General features: G+C 53.9%; 7 protein-coding genes across 7 annotated transcripts; 5 read left to right on the top strand and 2 right to left on the bottom strand.

Annotated features, from left to right (window-relative positions):
- Positions 1–1,154: 1,154 nt before the first annotated feature.
- tpcJ (oxidoreductase tpcJ) lies at positions 1,155–3,377 on the top strand (the record flags this gene model as incomplete). The annotated part of the gene is made up of 8 exons (XM_073695408.1): positions 1,155–1,334; positions 1,400–1,469; positions 1,530–1,577; positions 1,654–1,775; positions 1,825–1,903; positions 1,959–1,976; positions 2,025–2,405; positions 2,465–3,377. The coding sequence occupies 8 exons, from the start codon at positions 1,155–1,157 to the stop codon at positions 3,346–3,348; spliced, it is 1,782 nt and encodes a 593-aa protein (XP_073552060.1). The 3' UTR covers positions 3,349–3,377.
- A 349-nt stretch (positions 3,378–3,726) lies between these two features.
- On the bottom strand, positions 3,727–5,617 carry gel6 (putative 1,3-beta-glucanosyltransferase). Its single transcript, XM_073697256.1, has 2 exons — positions 5,010–5,617; positions 3,727–4,951 (listed from the first exon to the last, which is right to left on the bottom strand). The coding sequence occupies exons 1-2, from the start codon at positions 5,346–5,348 to the stop codon at positions 3,854–3,856; spliced, it is 1,437 nt and encodes a 478-aa protein (XP_073552059.1). The 5' UTR covers positions 5,349–5,617; the 3' UTR covers positions 3,727–3,853.
- A 1,333-nt stretch (positions 5,618–6,950) lies between these two features.
- BDV59DRAFT_198696 (uncharacterized protein) lies at positions 6,951–7,937 on the top strand (the record flags this gene model as incomplete). Its single annotated transcript, XM_073693207.1, has 2 exons — positions 6,951–7,081; positions 7,145–7,937. The coding sequence occupies 2 exons, from the start codon at positions 6,951–6,953 to the stop codon at positions 7,935–7,937; spliced, it is 924 nt and encodes a 307-aa protein (XP_073552058.1).
- A 1,643-nt stretch (positions 7,938–9,580) lies between these two features.
- Positions 9,581–11,945, top strand: BDV59DRAFT_170271 (uncharacterized protein). Its single transcript, XM_073688385.1, has 2 exons — positions 9,581–10,478; positions 10,543–11,945. Exons 1-2 carry the CDS (start codon positions 9,773–9,775, stop codon positions 11,595–11,597), a joined length of 1,761 nt encoding a protein of 586 aa, XP_073552057.1. The 5' UTR covers positions 9,581–9,772; the 3' UTR covers positions 11,598–11,945.
- Positions 11,946–12,599: 654 nt separating this feature from the next.
- BDV59DRAFT_198694 (putative salicylate hydroxylase) lies at positions 12,600–14,182 on the top strand (the record flags this gene model as incomplete). The annotated part of the gene is made up of 6 exons (XM_073693206.1): positions 12,600–12,680; positions 12,732–13,348; positions 13,401–13,462; positions 13,529–13,607; positions 13,665–13,774; positions 13,848–14,182. The coding sequence occupies 6 exons, from the start codon at positions 12,600–12,602 to the stop codon at positions 14,180–14,182; spliced, it is 1,284 nt and encodes a 427-aa protein (XP_073552056.1).
- A 529-nt stretch (positions 14,183–14,711) lies between these two features.
- Positions 14,712–17,240, bottom strand: BDV59DRAFT_198693 (uncharacterized protein; the record flags this gene model as incomplete). Its single annotated transcript, XM_073693205.1, has 7 exons — positions 14,712–14,851; positions 14,919–15,002; positions 15,057–15,110; positions 15,158–15,400; positions 15,452–15,781; positions 15,833–15,980; positions 16,452–17,240. 7 exons carry the CDS (start codon positions 17,238–17,240, stop codon positions 14,712–14,714), a joined length of 1,788 nt encoding a protein of 595 aa, XP_073552055.1.
- Positions 17,241–18,113: 873 nt separating this feature from the next.
- Positions 18,114–20,876, top strand: BDV59DRAFT_198692 (non-ribosomal peptide synthetase; the record flags this gene model as incomplete). The annotated part of the gene is made up of 1 exon (XM_073693204.1): positions 18,114–20,876. The coding sequence occupies one exon, from the start codon at positions 18,114–18,116 to the stop codon at positions 20,874–20,876; it is 2,763 nt and encodes a 920-aa protein (XP_073552054.1).
- Positions 20,877–20,900: the final 24 nt, after the last annotated feature.

Genomic DNA, 20,900 nt, shown 5'->3' with positions numbered 1-20,900 from the left:
GAACATTTCTTGTCGGATTGATACTTACTGGGACTGGGCAAAATGAGGAAACCTATGCATGGCATCCTGTCTTGTAGGACTGGTGCCCTCACGTCGCTAGGGCAAACACGCGGACTCGACTCAGCTAACAGCGTTGATAAGTGTTGAATATGCAGTTCCTGATACAAGTTTCAGAACTTTTCGGTTCATTAACGATGCTTTATTTTACATATGAATTATGTACGTTGTGGGGGACCTGGAACTACAAAAACTGTGCTATGGGGACGTGTCTTAGTTTCCGGGGCCTCTATAGTAGTAAGGTAGTAGAAGAGACGAATCAGGGAGAACTTAAGGCAAAGAAAAGGTGCTAGATAGGGATGATATATCTGCTCTTAATATATGGTCTAACGAGCGTCCCCTATGATGCAGAAGCCTGTATCCTCGGGGTCCCCAATATTGCAGTGAGATAACAAGTATGACAATGTCAGTTTAGCGTGTATTAAATGATGTTTCCCCCATACCTGTAAAGCTCCAACATCGCCCCATAATTTATATGAGTAGGAAGCGGTCTCACTTTAGAGTTTAAGTTCTTTACCGCATGGAGTGGAAGAAGTAAGGATTGAAGGGGTGCTACGCTGTATGTCCCAGTAAAGGACAATTTGTCGTTTGTCTCACAGTCATAATAGATACTAGGTCATGGATTCTTTTTTAGCCATCTCTTAGACTAAGCCTCTCTTAGCTAAGAAAGACTATCTTAGCAGATAATAGCTTAGCCTATTTGTGCCAGTTGATCTGATGCCCCAATCAAGGGAGGGGTTTTATGGCAAGTAGTTATGACGTCCATCAGCAGGGAAAATAGAAGATAAACTAAATAGTCTAATGGGGCGCAACTTACCAAATCGTTCTGGGTAGACGGATGGTAAGTGAGTCACGAGAAGTAGGGGACAATGTCGGATCATTTACTACTTTTGACAGAGCCGTTTCAAACGAACCTTTATTTTCCGCATGCAAGGGAACTCCCTAGTGAAAGTTAAAAAGTAGCTTAGTTGTAAAGCTAGGGGTGAAAGCATAAAAGCGAAGACTTATGGATAACATAGGGCAAAACAAACTCAATGGTGGCCATTCTTCAATTGAGGTAAGACGCGGTATATCTGATGTTCTGTTCTCAAACCACGATGGCATGGGCCGTGATATGGCTAGTCTGGGGCCTGTATATCCCAGCGTTATGCTTTGATTTGTCTCTCTCAAAGGATTGCCTACACGGTCCGCAAAGTCGAGGGTGTTGGGACGACGGTTACGACATTCTCACTGACTACAATGATGTGAAAAATATTCCACCAGGAAGACTAGTTGAGGTTTGCGAGTCCTCCTGATATAACTATGCTCGAGGCTTACCGCCTTTTTTCTATCCAATTCATAGTATACCCTTACTTTATCTGAGGGGATGGTCTCCCCAGATGGGTACATACGCCCTGGGATAGTGATCAATGGTATGCGTCACGGACAGCAACGGAGTTGTAACCATTATTAAGACTGACTTATATACTCAGGGCAATTTCCAGGACCTACCCTTGAGGCGAGTTGGGGTGATACTCTTCGTAAGTTGACATACTAGTTAGTGAGGGTATTCACGTGTATCTTAGTGGTTTCTCACATTCGCGAACTCTTATATAGGGATTACCGTCCACAATAATCTGACAATCTACAACGGCACTAGCATCCACTGGCATGCGATACGGCAATGGCAAACTAATTGGCAAGACGGGGTGCCAGGCGTGACTCAATGCCCCATCAAGGTAGACAGCAGTCCAAATTCTTACAAAGAAAATTACTGAAAGGCATTAGCCGGGAGACAGCCAAGTCTATGATTTTAGAGCTACACAGTATGGTACCACATGGTATCATTCCCATGATAGCATGCAAAGTGCGTTTCGGTCCTTCAAATCAGCAATCCCGTTTTAACTGCTAAACACTTATAGTTGTTGACGGGCTGTTCGGTATGCAACCTATAAATTTATGGTAACCCCATAGCTAATGTTTTGAAGGTGCCATTGTGATTCATGGTCCATCAAGCATGGACTATGATATCGATCTGGGACCGTGGTTATTAGCGGACTGGTACCATACTAATATCTCCGGCTTGGATTGGATACCCCTTTATTGGGATAATGACACGCTTCCGCCATTCACTCTTCTTAACGGCAAGGGGTATCTAAATTGCGATACCTCTAATCCTCAGTGTACTGGAACTGACAACCATTACGAAGTTGTCTTTAGAAAGTCTTTGAAGTATAAGATTGGGCTTGTGGGTTCAACAACCTTACTCGCGTATGAGTTTTGGATTGATGGTCATAATATGACTGTCATCGAGGCAGACTTAGTTCCAGTTGAGCCATTTGTTGTTAATTCACTTATCATTGCGTCAGGTAAGCATGCCATATGCTATCCCTTTGTGCCTCGGGTAGGTACTGACTTTCCACTCCAGGCCAACGTTACGAAATAATCGTGGAGGCTGATGCGAACTTCAAATACGGCACAAACTTCGGAATTCACGCACTGCCTTGCAATCCACGTGGCAACAAGTCGTCTAGACTGGGAGTCATTCGTTATAATGAAAAGGATAGAAGCAGTCCCCGCTGGTCTCTATTTGGCGAACATAAGGCCAGCGGTTGCCACGATATCGACCTAAGGAAATTCGTTCCAATCGTGAAGAAAAGTGTTGGGAAAAGCGTTAATTCGATGACTCCAAAGGAATACTTAAAGATAGGAAAACAGGCGTACCCAAATATCTCTGAAAACGAAGATTCCCGTTTCTTCAAATGGGTACTGAAAGACATACCACAATCCGTGGATTGGAGAGTGCCAACTTTAAAACAGGTCTCTGAGAATGCACAGATACCACCAGAGGCTGTTTCTCTATATTTGGATTATGAGTCCAATGAATGGGTTCATTTTCTTATTATCAGCAACATGACCGAATCACCATCTCTCGTTGAGTCTGCATCTTATCATCCAATGCATCTGCATGGTCATGACCTCGCTATTTTGGCCCAAGGGAAAGACTTCACCCATGACGTCATTCCAAATATCGATAACCCTGCCCGGAGAGATACTGTGATACTCCCTAATAAGGGTGGATATCTGTGGATTGCATTCCAGATAAACAACCCTGGCGCCTGGCTATTTCATTGCCATATTGCTAGTCACGCCCTAGGAGGGCTTTCGCTGCAATTCATCGAGCAGCCACGGAAGATACCGGGACTTTTGGAACAGGCTGGGGTGACTGGGGAACTCTGGGACCGTTGCAGGGCATGGTCAGATTGGGCAGACGCAATGAACGTATCCGCAGGCATAACGTCAGGTGTTTAGAGTAAATAGTAATCTGTTTCGGTCAATCAAAGACAATGCAGTCTGAGCTCCACTAACACCTAAAAAAGAGGACTTCTAGCGTTGATAAAGAGAGGAAGACAAGGAGATGGCTTGAGTACGGCTGAGCGGACGGGAAGCCCTATTTTCCACACTCTGTGGTCGTATGTGCTTGTTTGTCCGCTTAGTGGGTACGTAGAGGAGTAAACAGAAGCCAAATGGGCTGTTTCTGAGTTGAATGCTTCGTGGATCATACCGCTGGCTAGAGCTGGTGTTGATAGTTTGTACAAAATGTTTATTTTTGCCAGAAAGCCTAGTAATAAGACATCACTCACTGGTACAGGCAAAATATAAGAGACCGGCAAACGCCACAAGGTGACCAGCACCTTGTACCTAGGTATGCATGGTAGGTATCACAAACGCCCAACAAAACTAGTACCGAACAAGCAACACCCTTCAACCGACAAAAAGCCCTCGTGGGACAATAATAGAAAGGTTGAGAACTGTCTTAAAGCCACAACGCCAACGCCCCACTCAACACGCAAAGACACATGACAGCGCCCTCGAGACGGTCCATACCTGGAACTGGGAGCGTACGCCCGAAACTAGTGGACGCGTGTGCCACGGACGAAGACGAGGCGGTGGATGCGGCCGGGTCAGCGCCAGACGATGCGGTTCCCATGGGCGCCGACGCCATTCCGGCATGGCTGTTGTCGTTGGGCCCGTGGTCGGCATCCACCCCTGTGTCAGCGTCCGGCCCGGAGCTCACATGAATGGCGGTTGCTTCCGGGGCGGCAGGGTGGAAGGTCTGACCGAGGGTGGGCAGCGGCGCGCTCGGGTCGACGGCCCAGCCGCCGGCGGTCGAGGCGGGACACGCGGCCGGCTGGATGGTGGCGGTGGACTTGACATAGTCCGTCAGGGCGACGCTGGAGGGGGACACCGTCTTCCACTGCGACTTGAGGTTGTCAAAGTCCGGGGCCACGGGGGTAGGGACGCCCTGGCGGGTGTAGCCGTCCTGGACGAGGGTGCCGTCGGCGGGGGCGCCGGGGTTGTGGGGTCCGTAGTTGATCAGGCCGTAGTCGTTGGCCTCCTGGATCCATTCGTAGATGATGGCGCCAGACCAGGTGGAGGACATTTCGGGGCCAAAGATGGCAGCCTGGTCGTCGAAGGTACGCGGCGGGGCGGCGTTGCAGCCCGTCTCGGAGAAGAAGATCGGGATGGGGTAGCCATCGGCTTGGTCCTGGAGGATGCGGTATCCGGAGGTCTCGTACGAGGAGGGGCCGCACCACTCGTAGGCATTCAGGCCGAAGAAGTCGAGCCGCTCGGCGGGGTCGGGGCGACAGGCGAGGTAGTTCTGCAGCATCGGGCGCAGCTCTGCGATGTCCGCGGCGGTGTACCCGATGGGGATCTGGCGGTAGCCCTTCTCGTTGCGGTAGGATTTCATGTCGCGGGCGGCGGCGAGGACGTACGGGGCGGCCGGGGAGCCGGCCTCGGTCGAGAGGACCTCGTTCCCGATGAGGAAACCGGCGGTGTTGTCGTACTGGTGGAACGCATCGAGGACCTTTTTGAACGCGTTGGATTGCTCGGGGGTCCAGGATGGGGAGTCCTGCGGATCCCGTCAGCGATGGGTTGGGATGGGGAATGTCTGGGGAAAGGGGGTGGACCTGTCTTATGGACGTGTCAAATGTGTCGAGATCGACAAACAGGTAGATGCCGGCGTCGGCAAAGGCTTTCATGCAGCCGTCGTGGTTGGCTGCAGGATCGACGTGGTAGACCCGGATGGCGTTGGCGCCGAGCTCCGCCATGCGGGTGACGTCCCGCTGGCACTGAGCCGGGTCAATCAAGGGATCTTTGGGGGTGCGTTGGTAGGCAATGCCTTTCAGGAAATACTGGCGGCCGTCTTCGTAGAAGAATTTGGAGCCGACGGCTGAGATGGTGGGGATGGAGGCCACGGACAAGGCGTGGAAGCCCAATATCAGGGCAGCACAAGCCGACGGGAACATGTTGAGCTGTGACTTGATGGGTAGAGATCGAAGGAGCGAAAGGTGCAGACTTGAGTCTGGATATCAGACCCGCATCAGGTTACTTTACGAAAGGAGCGGCTGTACGGCGATGCGACGCAAAAGAGTGACGAGGATGGCATTGTGGTCTCAGAGGAGACGAACTGGTCTTAAAGAGTTGCATAGATGCGATGAAGTCATCGGATTGGTATCATGCATGGTATCTAGGATGCCCTCCTTCATCTCTCCAGCCATGTTGGATACTGTATCATCCTTGGAAGAGGTATGCATGAGCGGTGCAATTGGCAAGACAATGACGTCGATAGCATTGTTTGAGGCGCCCTTGAAACAGATGGGAAGCTAAAGCGCGTTTACTTGGGCAGGTGGTTAGTAAGGATGTTTTGCTGGGGAAGGAATGTGGTCGGCAAGGAGGTATCGGAGGTGTTGGGCGGTTAGTCAAGTCCTAGGTCAAGAGAGACTGAGAGAGTGCGAGGGAGATGGCGAGATGGGGGTCATCTGCGTCTTGACCAGAAGGCCATTCCTACTGCGTACATTGGCTAAGACTAATGTCGGTAGTGGTTTCAGGGACATCCGACTTTGTGCAGGGAGGAGGAATGTCTGACCAAGGGATGGTGAGGAATGGCGTAGTGCGGAGTAAGTTAATAAAGAACTCTGCCTCTGCATCTATTTGAAGCATTGCCGTCAATTGATGGGGTAGATTCTGATTGTGAGGTGGTTCTTCAGGCCTCAGGAGAGCGTGGAGATCGGAGAGTCCTCCGGCTCCACACGGGGAACCGATCATCGCGGATAAGGAGTCTCATTTGTGGGATATTGACTGTAGGGCGGAAGTTCGTCATCGGGTAGGAAAGTGTCTGGTGGTGACGGATGAAGAATTTCCCCTATTGTGAGGGCGCACGAGGCGGAGGGACCCGACGAGGGTGGATGCAAGCTTGGCAACGATCGAGACCCTGATCCACAAATTAGGATCATCATGGACATACGTAGTCCTAGTATTCTCGTACGTGACTGTATAGACAGAGGAGAGAGTATCCGGGAAGAAGTCTGGGAGTAGTATTAGCAAGCGAAGTGTAGAAGAAGAGGAACCAGAAGAAGAAGAAGAAGTAGAAGAGATAGAGGCAAGAGAGACGAAGAGACGAAGAGACAAGAGAGATGGAGAAGATCGACAGGCTTGCGTGGATAACGGGGCATCACGTGACTGGCGGCCGCATGCAGCGAATCGTTGGCCTCCATTGCAACATCCTTAATCTCCTCCCAGATTCTTCCTCTTTTCCCTCTCTTCCTCTCTTCTTTTCCTCTCTCGCCCTCTTCCTCTTCCTCATTTTCTTGCTTCTTCTTTCCTCTTGTTTTCTCCAATCCCCCGGTCATCCTGTTTTTTTGGACCATGATCCGTGGGTCCGCTGTCCGTCCACGTCATCCGTCGCCCAGAACACGCCTCCTCGGCCTCCACCGACCTTGATTCGACGACGTCAACGATTATTGTCCCTCCTGGTTGAAACTTACTTTTCTCCTGGATATCCTCCCCCTCTCTCCAGGTTGTTGTCCGGGGCCTGTCGCTTTTGTTTCTATTCCTGTCGAACCCCCATCATGTCGACCAGCAGCACTCTCTCCCCCTTTCGCATCTCCCCGCGCGACGGGGAGACCCTGGACACCAACGAGGCCTTCAGGGCGGTCCGAGAACACCTGCGACGCCAAGAATTGGGCATGGAGGCTCCCAGGTATGCTGCGACCCGTATCCCGGATGGATGCCACCACCGGGGCTCCTGCTAACCATTGACCAGTTTCTGTTCCTTCCATCGCGATTCCTGCTCCGATGAAGAGCAGGAGTGTTTCCGCCTCCATCGTGATGTCATCCACACCCTCTTGTTGCCCCTATTCCTCCTCCACCATCAAGCCTCGCAAGTCGCCGCCAGAGTCTTACCCGGTCACACGGGCGCCGAGTCGGAGCGGGCCTTCCGTGGGGAGGCCCGCAGCGCATATGCCTGGCTGCATTGCATCCTCAGCGAGGAACATGACTGGTACTTGACGGAGCGCTGCCCCGCGTGCATTGTGCTGCACGTGTTGCATTCCGAACCGACCATCCGGTTCGTGGCGGTGGCCTGTCTGCTGTCGGACCATCTGCAGGGCCTGGAGCTGCTCAATGGCAAGCGACGCCTCCCGAGCTTCGACTTCTGGTTCGAGGCGCTGGAGACCGCCGTGCGCGAGGACGAGTTCTGGGGCGACGACTTCTGGCCCGACATCGAGTATCGCGCCTGCACCCTCACCGACGGAGTGAAGCAATTGGTGCTGCAGTGTTTGGAACTGCGCGCGGCGCTCGACCGACCGACGTTCCAGTCGCAGATGCTTTTCGGCGGGAGCAACAGCCGGCCGCACTCGCGATATGAGTCGACGCGCCAGCAGCAGATTCGGACCCTGGCGGGCAAATCGAGCCCGTTGCAACGGAGCGCCGAGGAGCAGAAATGGTTTAGTCGGGTGGCGGCCAACCGCTGTGCCCAGACGTACTGGACCGACCGCCCGCAGCGGTTCCATACCCGCCGACATGCGGACACGCGGCGACGATCGGTGACGTCTTGAGTGGGATGTTTGGCGCGGTCTGGACACCGACCCTGATCTTCCTCTTTTCCTTCCCCACCTCCCCAGCCCGGCTTATCTACCGGGTCTGGAACGAGTCTCTCTGATCCAGGTCATGGACGGAATATGGACTGAACAAGACCCGGGTGGTGCCCGTCTCCGGACGATTGGCCTCTGCCCCTCCCGTCCTGGCCGAAACGGTCCGGATGCGTGGTGGATGCGTGCGAGACATCCCGCCGGGGCCTATATTTGGGGGGCATCCCTGGCCCTCGAGGAGACCGCATTGATGGACACGGCCGGTTTGACGACGACTGAAGTCATGGCCGGACGGAGGATTTCTCGACGGCTGGGATGGTCATCCTGTGACGTGCCCCGCAACGTCGTCCGCCCGCCCGGCCGGACCTGCGCGTGGCTCTTTTGGGGCACGTCAGCCGTGCAGTGTGGCCCGGGCGGACCACGTTTGGGATTAAGTAATACGACCGGATATCGGTCTTTGCATGATGGACTTGCGTGTGCATACTACCTAGGTTAATTAATCTCATGACGGTCACGTGTATTTTCTATTTTCCGGTCGGTAGATTGCATAGCCTGCATAAATGGATAGGTCCACCGCATAAGGCAGAAGGGAAAAGAGGGAACCCCGAACCAGAACGGGATGGGTGTTGTCAGTCAATGTGAGACAGGGTGGGGAAGACGGGACGAGAGACCCTGGGAGGCGAAATTTGCCATGATTCTGAGGGCGAAGGGCCCTTAATTGCCCATCCGCGGCTGAAACGTGACGGCTGTTAGGTGAAATCTCGCCGTGAATCTGGACAGCCGGCGGCGGGCGATCGGGAGGGGTCTGATTGATTGGCCGGGCGAGCCGGGCGCGGGGGATCCATGGTTGTGGTGTCTGGGATTGAGCAGGGTAATCTATGGAGGGTCTCGAGGATGCACGGATCAAAGATGGGCAGCGGTAATGACGGCTGAGGGACGGGGCGTCTGACGACCGGCGTGGATGGACCTGGACGATCGTTTATTTACTCTACGATGGTGGATATACGGAGTAGGGCGATGGAAGAGGGAGACCGATCGGATACGGCTGACTTCGGTAGGGTCTAGGCGTTCAATCCATCCGGAAGCGGGAGTGGAGCTGGCTGGCCTCTTGGATCGGTTGATGTCAGCCGGGAGGGCGGATGGCGGATGGGTACATAGAATGGGAAGATAGTTGTAGACGAGGAGGAGAGACTATTGCCTACAGAAAAGCAAAGACTGATCGAGTCATCAACCTCCGACCAGTCGACTTCCCTTCAATTTCCTGAACCTGGAAAAATCCACGTCGGCCGAGGCCTTGGTGGGGCGCCTGTTTTTGGAGGCGAAAAAGAAACAAACCGATCCACCGAGTTGCCTGATTGGGAGGGATCTAGACCATCGGAAGATATGAAGATACAGCGCCAGGATGCAAGAGGCATAGAGATGGAAGAGAAGAGAATCGAGGAGGGACGAGAGAGAGGCAGAGGAATCTCCAACGAAATCCCCGAATCACTACCTCCATAAAAGAGGGAAAAAAAAAAAAAAAGAAAGACCAAGAACGAATAAACCGAAGGAATCATGTGTCATGGATAGGTCTAGACCGATGGTCTGGCCCCCCGTCACTCCCAGCGTCATTCACCTCGCGCTTCTTTTCTTCCATTTCCAGTTCCAGTTCCATTCCCTTCGGCCTCTCCTCCAATCTCCTTCCGTCTCCACCTCTTCTCTCTCTTCCCTCTCTCTTCTTCTCTTCTTTACCCTCTTCGCTCCTTCTCGTCTGCACCCTCTTCGCTCCTTCCATCCTCGCTGCCTCCCGCCTCGCCTCCTGGATGAATCACCCGCAGTGCCATGGACCTCTTCGCCCATCTGCCCTGGTGCGAGATAGCCCCGTCAGGTCGACTTCGCCGTCCTTAGCTTGCTCGCCCCGTCACGCCCTCGACACCTCGCTGCCTCCCGCCGATTCCATCCAACTCAGCCCCGTCTCGCCCCGGGACTTCACTTCCAACCGCCTCAAACGACGGGCCTCCCAGGGCTCGATCCTCACCAAGCCCTCCCCCGTCTCTCGCTTCCTCTCCCGCAGTAACGCCTCCCTCCATCCGCCATCCTTCGACTCCAAGTCCTCCCGCACCCGGTCCGCCGATTCGCGCCTCCATCTCTCCACCCGCTCTCCCCCCTCGAGCTCGCTGGCGACTCGAGCCGCCGACTCGGCCGTCGCCGCCTGGGAGTCGAAAGGAGGAGACTATCCGGCGACTCTGCCCCCGACCCCGCCGGATGACGACGAACACGTTGCCTGGAGTCCTCGTTCCGGAATGTTACTCTTCGAGCCGTCCCTCCATCGCCATCCGGGGCCCATCCCCATGGATGACGGTCCGAACATGGACAACAGCTCCCACAATGCCCCTTCCACCGGCCTGAACAGCCCGTCCGACCAACTCTCCAATGTCTCCCCGTCCACCTCCGGGGGAAGCCCCGGATCGTCCGGCGATATGGACTGCGACGAGAACTCGTGGTTAGAAAATGCCACCGAGTCGACAGGTGAGCCCAGCCGTCCCGTCCGGGTCGACCCGCCCTCGCCCGCCCACCCCACTGACCTCCCCAGTCTCCTCCCTGCCCGTCTCCAACTCGCGCGGCGAGGCCGTCAAGGTCGTCTCGCAGATGCTGCCCTACCCGCGCCCCGCCGACCGGACGGTGGCCGTGCCGCCCAACGAGGACGTCTTCGGCGCCCTGCTCCACGCCGTGCAACATCACTTCCAGCACGGACACCCGCCGTACATCAACATCACCCATGCGGTCCCCGAACAGTTCAGTCTCGCCAACCTGCCCTCCTCGCCCCCCAATACCCCGCGGTCCCCTTTCGCCGCCGACGACTACTTCAACTCCGCCATCTTCTCCAGCGCCGCCGTCGTCTCGGCCTACCACGACTTCCGCGGCCCCATCCAGGCCAAGGCGTCGCACTTCCCCATGCCCATCGTGCCCCCCTTCAGCGTGCAGATCTCCATCCTCGAACGATACCTCCCGCCCGCCTCCGCCCAGGAATACAAGGACCTCTTCAGCCCCGCACGCCCGTCGTTCTTGGTCGATCGCCTCTGCGAGCTCTCCCCGGACGGCGGCTCGCTGCTGTTCGTCTACCCCACCCGCCGGGGCGCCTCCACCTTCAAGTCGCAGTATCTCGGCCCCATCCTCGATCCGCTGCTGCGGCAGCTCGTCGTCGTGAACGAACTCTCCGCCGACATCGGTCGGTACCTGGGCAAGCTCGCCTCGGTGGCGCACATGGAGGACTTTGACACCATGCGAGACCACCTCCTGCAGCTCTGTGACTCGCTGAGCTCGTCCTCCTCCCGCTTCAGCGTCGTCGACGCCCGGAAGGGCAGCGTGCACCTCGACCGCCACGTCTGGACCGAATGGTACATCCACCAGGAGAAGTCCCGCATGAAGGAGGTGCTCAGCCTCTACTGGCAGAACGGCCGGCGGCTGCCCGCGAACAAGCGCATGTCCAACGTCTCCTCCACCTATCTCCTGGAAGACAAGGAGGTGACGTCGGCGATGCTGCTCGGGGAGATCCTGGATGGCATCCGGCGTCGGCCGTATGGCGAGGAGATGGAGCCTCGCGATGGGGTCGAGCTCGGGGTGTTTGTGATCCGTCGGTCGCATTAGTCGCTTGCGTCTCGGATGATTTGTTGACTGTTTTTCCTCCTCCCTTTCCTTTCGGTTGTACCTTCATTGGATATATTAGGGTCATAAAAACGGGACCTTGGCGGCGTCTTTTCGGTTGTTTCCGGGCTGTTCGGGTGGTTTACGGTGCATGCTTTGTTGGATATCAATACCCAGGATGTTTGGATTTGCACGATGATTAGCATAGTCTTTAGACCATGGAGACACGATCAATGATGTTGGATGATTTACTTGTATACCCGTAGCGGCCAGTCTCCCTAAGGATCCGGACTGTCTACCCTGTCTTGATATCTTTCCCTCCATCCCGTCAGATACAGTCTGAATCCTTCCAGGCGTAATGCTCAAGTCTCTCTCTACACGGTTGCTGATATGAACTGCCCTGCATACAAGCATTTGCCAATCTACACCTCTCTCTGATACCCTAATTAGAACCCAAGGACGCAGACGGTGCACTCCGTCGGTCACCGGTTGATCAGGCGCTAGGGCAATGTGTCGGTCTAGCCGGATGGAAAAGTCCCCTATCGTGTAAGATCGACAGCCGCTACTGCTTAGCTGCATCCACATCCAGACATCCACTGTCGGTCGATACGTAGATGGCCAAGCTTTGTGATTAGCGCCAAAAGGCCACGCTTTTGCAGACCACACATCCAAAGATCTTGTCCACTAAGACAGCGATAGTACGGCCTCGTCCTCCTGTCGAGGGCGGGACGGTTGTTACCGCAACCGGATTCTGGAAGAATGTCCATATCTACAAAGGGGTGAGACAGAGGTAAGGAGTATCTCTTCTTATCTATCCGATTCAGTATACGCTGAGATGCATATCAGTGTAGCTTGGAGTAATGGGTGCCTCTGGATTATTCGGTCTGTAAGGGACTCGGGGTTGGAAGCTCCCGGGCCACTGCCACGCTCTTTTCCAACTACATATAAAGCACGAGACACGTATAGCTTCTCGCGGCAGTCCACGCACCCTATACCGACTACACGATGAAGGTCATCATCGCGGGCGCTGGCATTGGCGGACTCTCCGCGGCCATCGGTCTCCGCCGTGCCGGCCACGACGTCACAGTAAGGTGTCCATCCAACGAAACCCCCATGACAGATCCTCACAAGTGTCAGGTTTTCGAACGGTCAAGCCTCCTCCGGGAAACCGGCGCTGCCGTCAGCGTTTGCCCGAATGCCTCACCAGCCCTACTCGAATGGGGATTCGACGTTAAACGGGCGCGCATGAGAATCGCCCGGCGCCATCTTCTGGCTCTGGGGGACACCCTGGAGGTCAAAGAAGCGCTGGAATACCCCGATTTCGCGCAGCTGTACCACGGGCCCTGGTTCCTGGCTCACCGGGTCGATCTCCACTCCGAGCTACGCAGATTAGCCACGGAGCCGAGCGGACCCGGGCAGCCGGTGCAGCTGGTCTTGCGCTCGGAGGTGGTCACCTACGACAGCGCGGAGGGCTCCATCGTCCTGGCGGACAAGTCGGTCTACCACGCTGACCTGGTCGTGGCAGCGGATGGCGTGCACTCGTCTGCTGTCTCGCAGGCCATCGGCCGGGCCACGCCCGCGGTTCCTACCGGATTGGCGGTGTTTCGGTTCCTGATCCCGACGGATGAGCTGTGGCAGGATCCGGAGATTGCGCCGCTGCTGATGGAGGGCTTCACCAAAGAGGAAGACGGCCTCATGAGGACGCTGTGCACGGACGGGAGCATCCGGCGCCTGATCTGGTACCCCTGCGCCAAGTAAGGCTCTTCGCCGGGGATGCCACGGGCGAGAGTGGCTAATGATCGATAGCAATGCCATCCAGAATTTTGCAGTGGTGCATCAAGTCGACAGGACCGACGGCAACGAAGGAAGTCAGTGATAACCCCCCCCCCCCCCCCCCCCGGTTTCGTATGGCCGAGCTAATGAACGCTACGTAGATTGGAATCGGTCGGCGGATCTCGAAGATCTCCTATCCCACCTGGAAGATTACCATCCGAGCATTCTGAGAATCATCCGGTGAGGCCCTTCTGGTCGCTCCCTTCCTGTGGCTTCTTGCTAAGCGGATACGTACAGGAAGGCAACGACCATCAAGTGGTGGCCGCTGCTTTACCGCGATCCGATCCCAACTCTCACCAAGGGCCGGCTGGTACTTATCGGCGATGCAGGACACCCCATGCTCCCCAGTGAGTTTTCGTCTTTCTGTTTGCAGGTCCTCCTCAACTATAGACAACGATTGACGTACAAGTTTGGTGATAGACCAAGGCCAAGGTGCCGGCCAAGCCATTGAGGATGCGGCTGCCTTGAGTGTAATCTTCACGGATCTACCAGCCAACCCCTCAAAAGACGAGATACTTAACCGCCTGAAGCTCTTTGACGACATTCGTATCCGACGCGTGTCAGCCCTCCAGATCCTCTCGAACGCCAGTCAGGACCAGGCGTGGAAAATCAAGGAGCGCGCGCAAGAATTCATGCCGGAAGGCGTTACCGTCCCGGCTACTCCGGCGGAGTTCTGGGCGCACAACTACGGCTACGATGTTCTAGCCGATTGTCGGCGCCGCATGAAGGAATACTTGGCAGGGAAGAAAGGGTGATGTCTGTTGGGTACCGGCGACCCCTCCAGCACGTACCATTGAGAGGTTGAGATGCTACGGGCTCAGGGTTCAGTCTTGGCGCCGCTGGGTTGACTATTATCAGCAGAATGTAGCCTTCGGGTTTTAACAAGCTTCTACACCTATTTTGTATACTATTCGTCCTTGGCCTGCAGGTGTGATAGGGATATTCGAATTTGATAAACCGGCGGTCAGCCTCAAATACATCTGTCACACACCTATCCATCGACATCACTGACCGCTACATCTCGATAGTCGACGTCCGACCAAGCCATCCCACACGGCTAGTGCTAGTCCTCGGAGCATATATTGACCTTATCTGGAGTTGTAAAGAACTACCGCCATCTATTCTAGGTGTATGAAGTTCTCGACTGTAGCGGTCACAGTATCAATAACAGCGGTCTACGTGGGAGGTCGACTTGTACTGAATCCATCACTTCAATTCCATAAATATCACTAGTACTAGGCTTATAGATACCAATCAGGACTGGTACGCGTATTGCTGTCCCGATTAGACCGAGAACTTTTGACGGACGAGTTTCTCGCTCAACGCCCACAAGCGATCCTCGTTCTCTACACCACGGACATGTCCGTGTTCCTCCGGAATGGGTTTCACCTGGTTATCCTCGTCGATGTAGCCGCCGTTGCTTTCTGAAAAAAGAAAAAAGAAAAAAAAAGTTGTCAGCAGCATGTTTTCAAAAGTTCAGACCATACTTACCCCGGATGGAAGGATCAAATGCCGCAATCAACATAGTCGTGGGCCCTCGTTCGGTTTGCTTCAGTTTGACCGGCGCGTTAGCCACTATTGAAGACATGTCAGTAGAAAAGCAGTTGTATATGGTGAGTCAGAACTGACATAGCTCAAAGTCCTCCTTGGTCAGATGGCGGGTGATTTTTGTCGTCGGGATCGCTGTACCATGTTAACGATGCCTAGCGAGAGAAGTCTCTGATGCATACCTCCCGGGTTAATACTAAAGGAGATGATTCCTCGGGACGCGAGCTTTCGCGCCAGGGCCGCGCTGAATAGGATACTCGCGGCCTTGGATTGAGCATAGGAGAAGAACTTGTTATACGGGGTTCCCTCCGGATTCAGGTTCTCCCACTGCATAGGCCCCAGCTTGTAGCCATCACTGCTGACGTTGACGATGCTAGCACCATCGTTCAGGATCGGCACGAGCAGATTGGTGAACAGGAAATGTCCTGCACAGTCAGTAGAGGAACCAGGCTCCAGAGTCCATATAGAAGACATACCAATATGGTTGATTCCAAACTGCGTCTCTATTCCTTCCGGGGTCAAGCCATGCGGGGTCCCCATCACTCCGGCAGCATTTATCAAGACGTCTATTTTCTTCCCAAAGGCCTTGACTCTCTGCGCAGCGTCCCGGACAGAATTCTGGCTGCCGAGATCGAAGTCGACAAGTCTAATATCGACGTTGGGGGACTGAGAGAGGATCGCCGCCTTGGCCTTTTCCAACGCAGAAAGCGTCCGAGCTGTTAAGACCAAAAGACCCGGCTCCCGAGCTGCGATTGCCTTGGCTGCTCCAAACGCAATCGAGCCGGGACTGGCGCCGGTGACGATCACTGATTGATGTTAGGAAAAGCTGTCAGTCGAGCATCGGAAGGCATCCTCACCATTCTTGCCCTTGATCTGCTGGCGCAGAGTCGAGGCAACCTCCTCGGCGGTGGATTCCCAGGTGAAAGGAGACACGGTCATTGTGCGGTATAAGGTGCGGCGTTCTGGGTACCCTCCTGGATCGCCTCGCACGGGGGAGGCGCTTATCTATAAGGGGTGAGTAATGTTACACATTCCTATGATTGCGCTCCCTTTATCTGTCTGTCAAGGGTTGCTGTGGGAGGCTTGGAATGCAGTCTCGCTCAAGTCAGCCTAGTCCATGCTGTGTTAATCTCTCTTTCTTGAGCGTGGTTATGTTTCGGTTCTTATCTTGCATAGCGTAATCCCTACAAGCCCTTGCGCCGGTCCTAACTCTACGCCACGTGTATAGCAAGACATAAAGTTAGGCTTGCATGGAGGAGCACATAGAATTGACATGTCAGATTATTCATGGATAAAACAAACCATATTATAATGTTTATGTTATGCAAAGTACACAACATGACTGCTTTTCTATGTTCTAACAATCCATCGTACGACATGCAACATCTGTCTATTCAAAAGACACAAGATCTAGTGCTAAGCTACATTCATCTCGCAGGAAATACCCACATTAGGTCATTAGGCCATAGTGGCTACAGCGAGCAGACGCTTTGTTTCCGCGCGAATCCCCTCTTCTGTGCGAAGGGCCTCGTATTCCTGCACAACCTCCCCCCGGATAGTAGCGCGGACGTCTTCAGGAAGATGACCAAGAAAATTTCCAAATGAACTCGCTTCCACAAAATCGACCATTGCTTCTCCATCCTGGGTGACAACGACATTGGGAGTGTAGACAAGCTCGGTTTGCTCAAACCCAGCGCCAGCGAGCAGACCCTCGAGCTCCACCTTGGTCACCAATTTTGCGGCATCCCCGCTTCCACCACTGTTGTACTTTTTATACTGGCTCTTGGAAAGAATGCTAGCCTTGATCTTCTGGTGCAGGTAGATGTGGTCCCCAGACCCGGTCATGATGCCGAGACGTCCACCAGGCCGCAGCACACGAGCAAATTCACGGAGCGCCTTTTGCTTGTCAGGCAGCCAGTGGAACACAGCATTCAGGTAGACAACGTCAAAGCTGGCCGGGGGGAACCGCGAAAGGTCCATGGCATCCCCTACTGCGAATGACAGATTCGCCTTGGACTTCTGGCTGGCAATTTGTATGCGATCCGGAAGCGGGTCGACCCCGACTACTTCGCCAGACTCGCCAACAAGCTGGGCGGCATACACCGCAAGTCTCCCGGTTCCGGCACCAACATCAAGAGCCCGTTCGCCTGGACCGAGTTTCAGGCTGTCCAACAGAAGCATCCCAGCGCGGTATTGATGCTCGCTGACGACCTCATACAGTCGGGCCAGCTCCCCTGTGTCGATATCAAGCTTTGGCTGCGTCATTGCGGATGTTGATGATGTTGAGGATAGTAGGGGTCGTGACAAAAACAGTAGCTGGTCGGGATGAAGAGCGAAACTAGTGACAGATGCCCGCCGAGCCTTAGGCATATAGGACGAGAGGTGGCTTATATTGGATCCTACTTGGATCCAGGGGTATACGAAAGTGTAGGATAACAGAATGTTGTCTACAGTCTTTTCGGAGCATCTGTGATTGGCTATAAGCTTATCACGCCTTTGCATACTGCACGCGAGGGAGTAGTAGGACAACATACCTTGTTAGTTTCACACATATACGCCAGCTGCACTCTTATCAAGCAGATATGTACGTACGGTTGTGAATATGTAAGGGATAGGCAAGGTATGCACATGTACTTTCAATGTTTTAAAGAATACTCCGTACATGCGGCATTGCAAGTCGCGCCTTATCTATCTGGGAATATGTAAGGACGTGATAAGTGACATACCTATCCTATTAGTTGGCCTTCAACCTATCTTATCTGTTGGTAATTCAGATTAGTTACGCAGGAACTATGCTGGATTTGTTAGCCATGTAAGACATCAGTAGAGGGGATGATCTACAGCCGTACGGCTTACCCATTGTCCCATGCATGAGCTCTGGCATGTGAATCCATAGAACAGATTAACCAGACCCTTTGTAATTGTGCTGATTAGAGAGGCTTGAAGGGGTAGGAATGGCAGTGGTGCCACTATTCTCCTTTGACATGTTGAGGATCATGAGCTCTCTGGAAGATTTTGTGAGATAAAGCCGGTTATTTCCGCCTATTTCTCATCGCATTCTGCAATCGTCTTTGATTCTTGCTTAGCTCGTTGTGCAGGCTTTGATTGGAGGCAGCTTATCATCTCATCTTTACCGACATGCATCACCTCACCTATCTCCTGGAAGAAGCGGCAGACCAGGCTCCCGAGTATGGGGTCATCGTTTACCCCCCGGGAAAGCTTCAAACGCCCCAACGGATCACCTACCCTGAGTTGAGAGATACTGCGCGAAGAAATGCCCGGCTCCTAGGAGAGATCGAGGCCTTCCGGCCAGGTTCTATGGTCCTTGTCCATCTTGGGAATCACACCGATAATATAATCTGGCTTTGGTCTCTGACATACGCTGGCTGTATCCCCGTCATGTCAACGCCATTTGCGCACGATGAAGAAGCCAAAAGGGGTCATCTACTGAACCTGAGATCTGTCATCAATGGTCTTGTCTGTCTCACCAGGGAAGGACTGCGGGAGCAGTTTCCGAGAGAATCAATTCTCCCAATCCACACCGTGGAAAATGTGCTTTCGTCACACCCTGCTGAGACTGGACATTCCTGGCGTGACGCCGAACGGCAGGTAAAGAGTAATCCTGCCCTTTTGATGCTCACATCTGGGAGCACTGGTCAATCGAAAGCTGTGCCCTTGGGCCATGATCAACTCCTCGCTTCGGTTGCCGGGAAGCACGCGTTTCATCGCCTAGGCGCGGTTGAATCAACGCTTAACTGGATTGCATTTGACCATGTTGCAAGCGTGGTCGAGATACATTTTCACTCTATGTTTGCCAAAGTCAACCAGGTCCATCTACATCCTGCCGATGCTATCGCCAACCCGCTAGTCTTCCTTGATCTCATCCACCGCCATCGGGTGGCATATACATTTGCACCGAACTTCTTCCTCGCCAGTCTCTGGACACACCTAGAAGAGTCTACCACTCTGTCTCAGGCACAATGGGACCTGGGCTGCCTGAGATGTCTAGTCTCTGGTGGCGAGGCCAACGTTGTAGACACCTGTGTGGCTCTAGCACGCCGCTTAGCTGAATACAAGGCGGCGCCAAACTGCATTATGCCCGCGTTCGGTATGACAGAAACCTGTGCTGGGATCACATATCACAAAAACTTTCCCGAGTACGACTTGGGCAAGGATCATGAATTCGCCTGTCTTGGGACCACCGTGAAAGGAGCTCAAATAAGAGTGACTTCCCTTACCGATGGCACACCGGTGGATGATGGAGTGACTGTCGGAAATCTCGAGTGTTCGGGAAAGATTATCTTCAAGGGGTACTACAATAACCCCCGGGCAACCAACGATGCTTTTACCCCAGATGAATGGTTCAGCACTGGCGATCTCGCCACTCTTGATAGCGACGGCCGCTTAACGCTCCGGGGCCGTTCCAAGGACATGGTCTGCATTAACGGAGTCAAATACCTTCCACAGGAGATAGAAAATGCGGTCGAGAGTTCCGATATCCCTGGGGTAACGCCTAGCTTTACTGTCTGCTTCTCTTACCGCCCCCCGAAGGCGCAGACTGAGCAACTTGTGATTGCCTACCTCCCGTCGTACGGCATGGGTGATGTTGACGGACGACTACAAGCTCAAGATGAGCTAACCCGCGTCGGTCTTATCATGACCGGCTCTCGGCCTTATGTGCTACCTCTTGACGCGAAGATCATGTCCAAGTCGAGTCTCGGCAAAATCTCTCGGAACAAAATCAAGATTGGGCTGGAGAACGGCGCATTCAAGGATCTACAAGAAATAAACGAGACTCTTATAAAATCTCATAGAGCTTCCCATGTAGTTGGCCCCAGCACACCATTGGAGAAGGTGCTCTTGCAAGCAGTTCTGGAAGCCTTGCCACTTTCTGAGGATGAAGTCGGCGTCACCACCTCCCTCTACAACGCGGGAATCACATCGATACATCTGATCAAGATGAAACAGCACATGGAGAAGGTGCTCCAGAGAGATATCCCCACTGTCCTCATGATGACCAGCTCCACCGTGCGGGAATTTGCCACTCGCCTGGAGGAGTCCAAGTCGGGTTATGACCCCGTGGTGACCCTTCAACCTAACGGACAAAAGACCCCGCTATGGCTTATCCACCCAGTCGCTGGTGAGGTACTCGTCTTTGTACAAATAGCCAGTCTCTTTAGCGATCGCCCTGTCCACGCACTCCGGGCTCGAGGCCTTGACGCCGGACAGAAGCCGTTCGCAACTATACACGAAGCGGCGACTACCTACTACGAGGGCATCAAGCGAAAACAGCCGCAAGGCCCATACGCGGTCGTTGGCTATTCATACGGCTCACTCTTAGGCTTCGAGGTGGCAAAGCGCCTGGATCAGAATGGCGATGAGGTCAAGTTCTTCGGCTCTCTCGACCTGCCCCCATTCCACGGAGAGGTCATCAGCCAGAGCAGCTGGACCCTGAGTCTGCTGCATCTAGCAAGTTCTATCTCCATTATCCCGGAAGAAACGATGGGCACACTGGAAGACGAGCTCCGCGGACTGTCACAAGATGAGACCATCCAGCAAGTGATCCGCTTAGCCTCACCCGACAGGCTGGCCGAGTTGGGAATGGATGCGACATCATTGATGGCGTGGACTCATGTATCCTATGCCATGACGCAAGCGACGCGAGGCTACGAGCCCAACGGCCAAACCTCTTGTATCGATGCCTTCTATACTGAACCATCTAGTGGTTTGGGCATGACTAAGGCCAAATGGCTCGCCAAACATCATCAATGGGCTCAATTCGGACGGTTTGAAACCAGATTCCATGAGTTGCAAGGATTGCACTACCGGCTTTTCGACGAGGAGAATGTTCACGCCGTGTACAAGGTCCTGACGAAAGCAATGGCTGCACGGGGAGTATAACTTGTACCATTCATCTTCCACATC

This window comes from Aspergillus ambiguus (assembly GCF_047715705.1).
Source record: "Aspergillus ambiguus strain CBS 117.58 unplaced genomic scaffold BDV59scaffold_3, whole genome shotgun sequence".
In the NCBI taxonomy this organism is placed as follows: domain Eukaryota; kingdom Fungi; phylum Ascomycota; class Eurotiomycetes; order Eurotiales; family Aspergillaceae; genus Aspergillus; species Aspergillus ambiguus.
This window is presented reverse-complemented; position numbering and strand designations above follow the sequence as displayed.

Coding starts and splice junctions, on each gene's coding strand:
- BDV59DRAFT_170271 (XM_073688385.1), top strand. CDS start 9,773: ATGAATCACCCGCAGTGCCATGGACCTCTTCGCCCATCTGCCCTGGTG. Junction 10,479..10,542: donor AAATGCCACCGAGTCGACAG/GTGAGCCCAGCC, acceptor TGACCTCCCCAG/TCTCCTCCCTGCCCGTCTCC.
- gel6 (XM_073697256.1), bottom strand. CDS start 5,348: ATGTTCCCGTCGGCTTGTGCTGCCCTGATATTGGGCTTCCACGCCTTG. Junction 4,952..5,009: donor TTGACACGTCCATAAGACAG/GTCCACCCCCTT, acceptor CGGGATCCGCAG/GACTCCCCATCCTGGACCCC.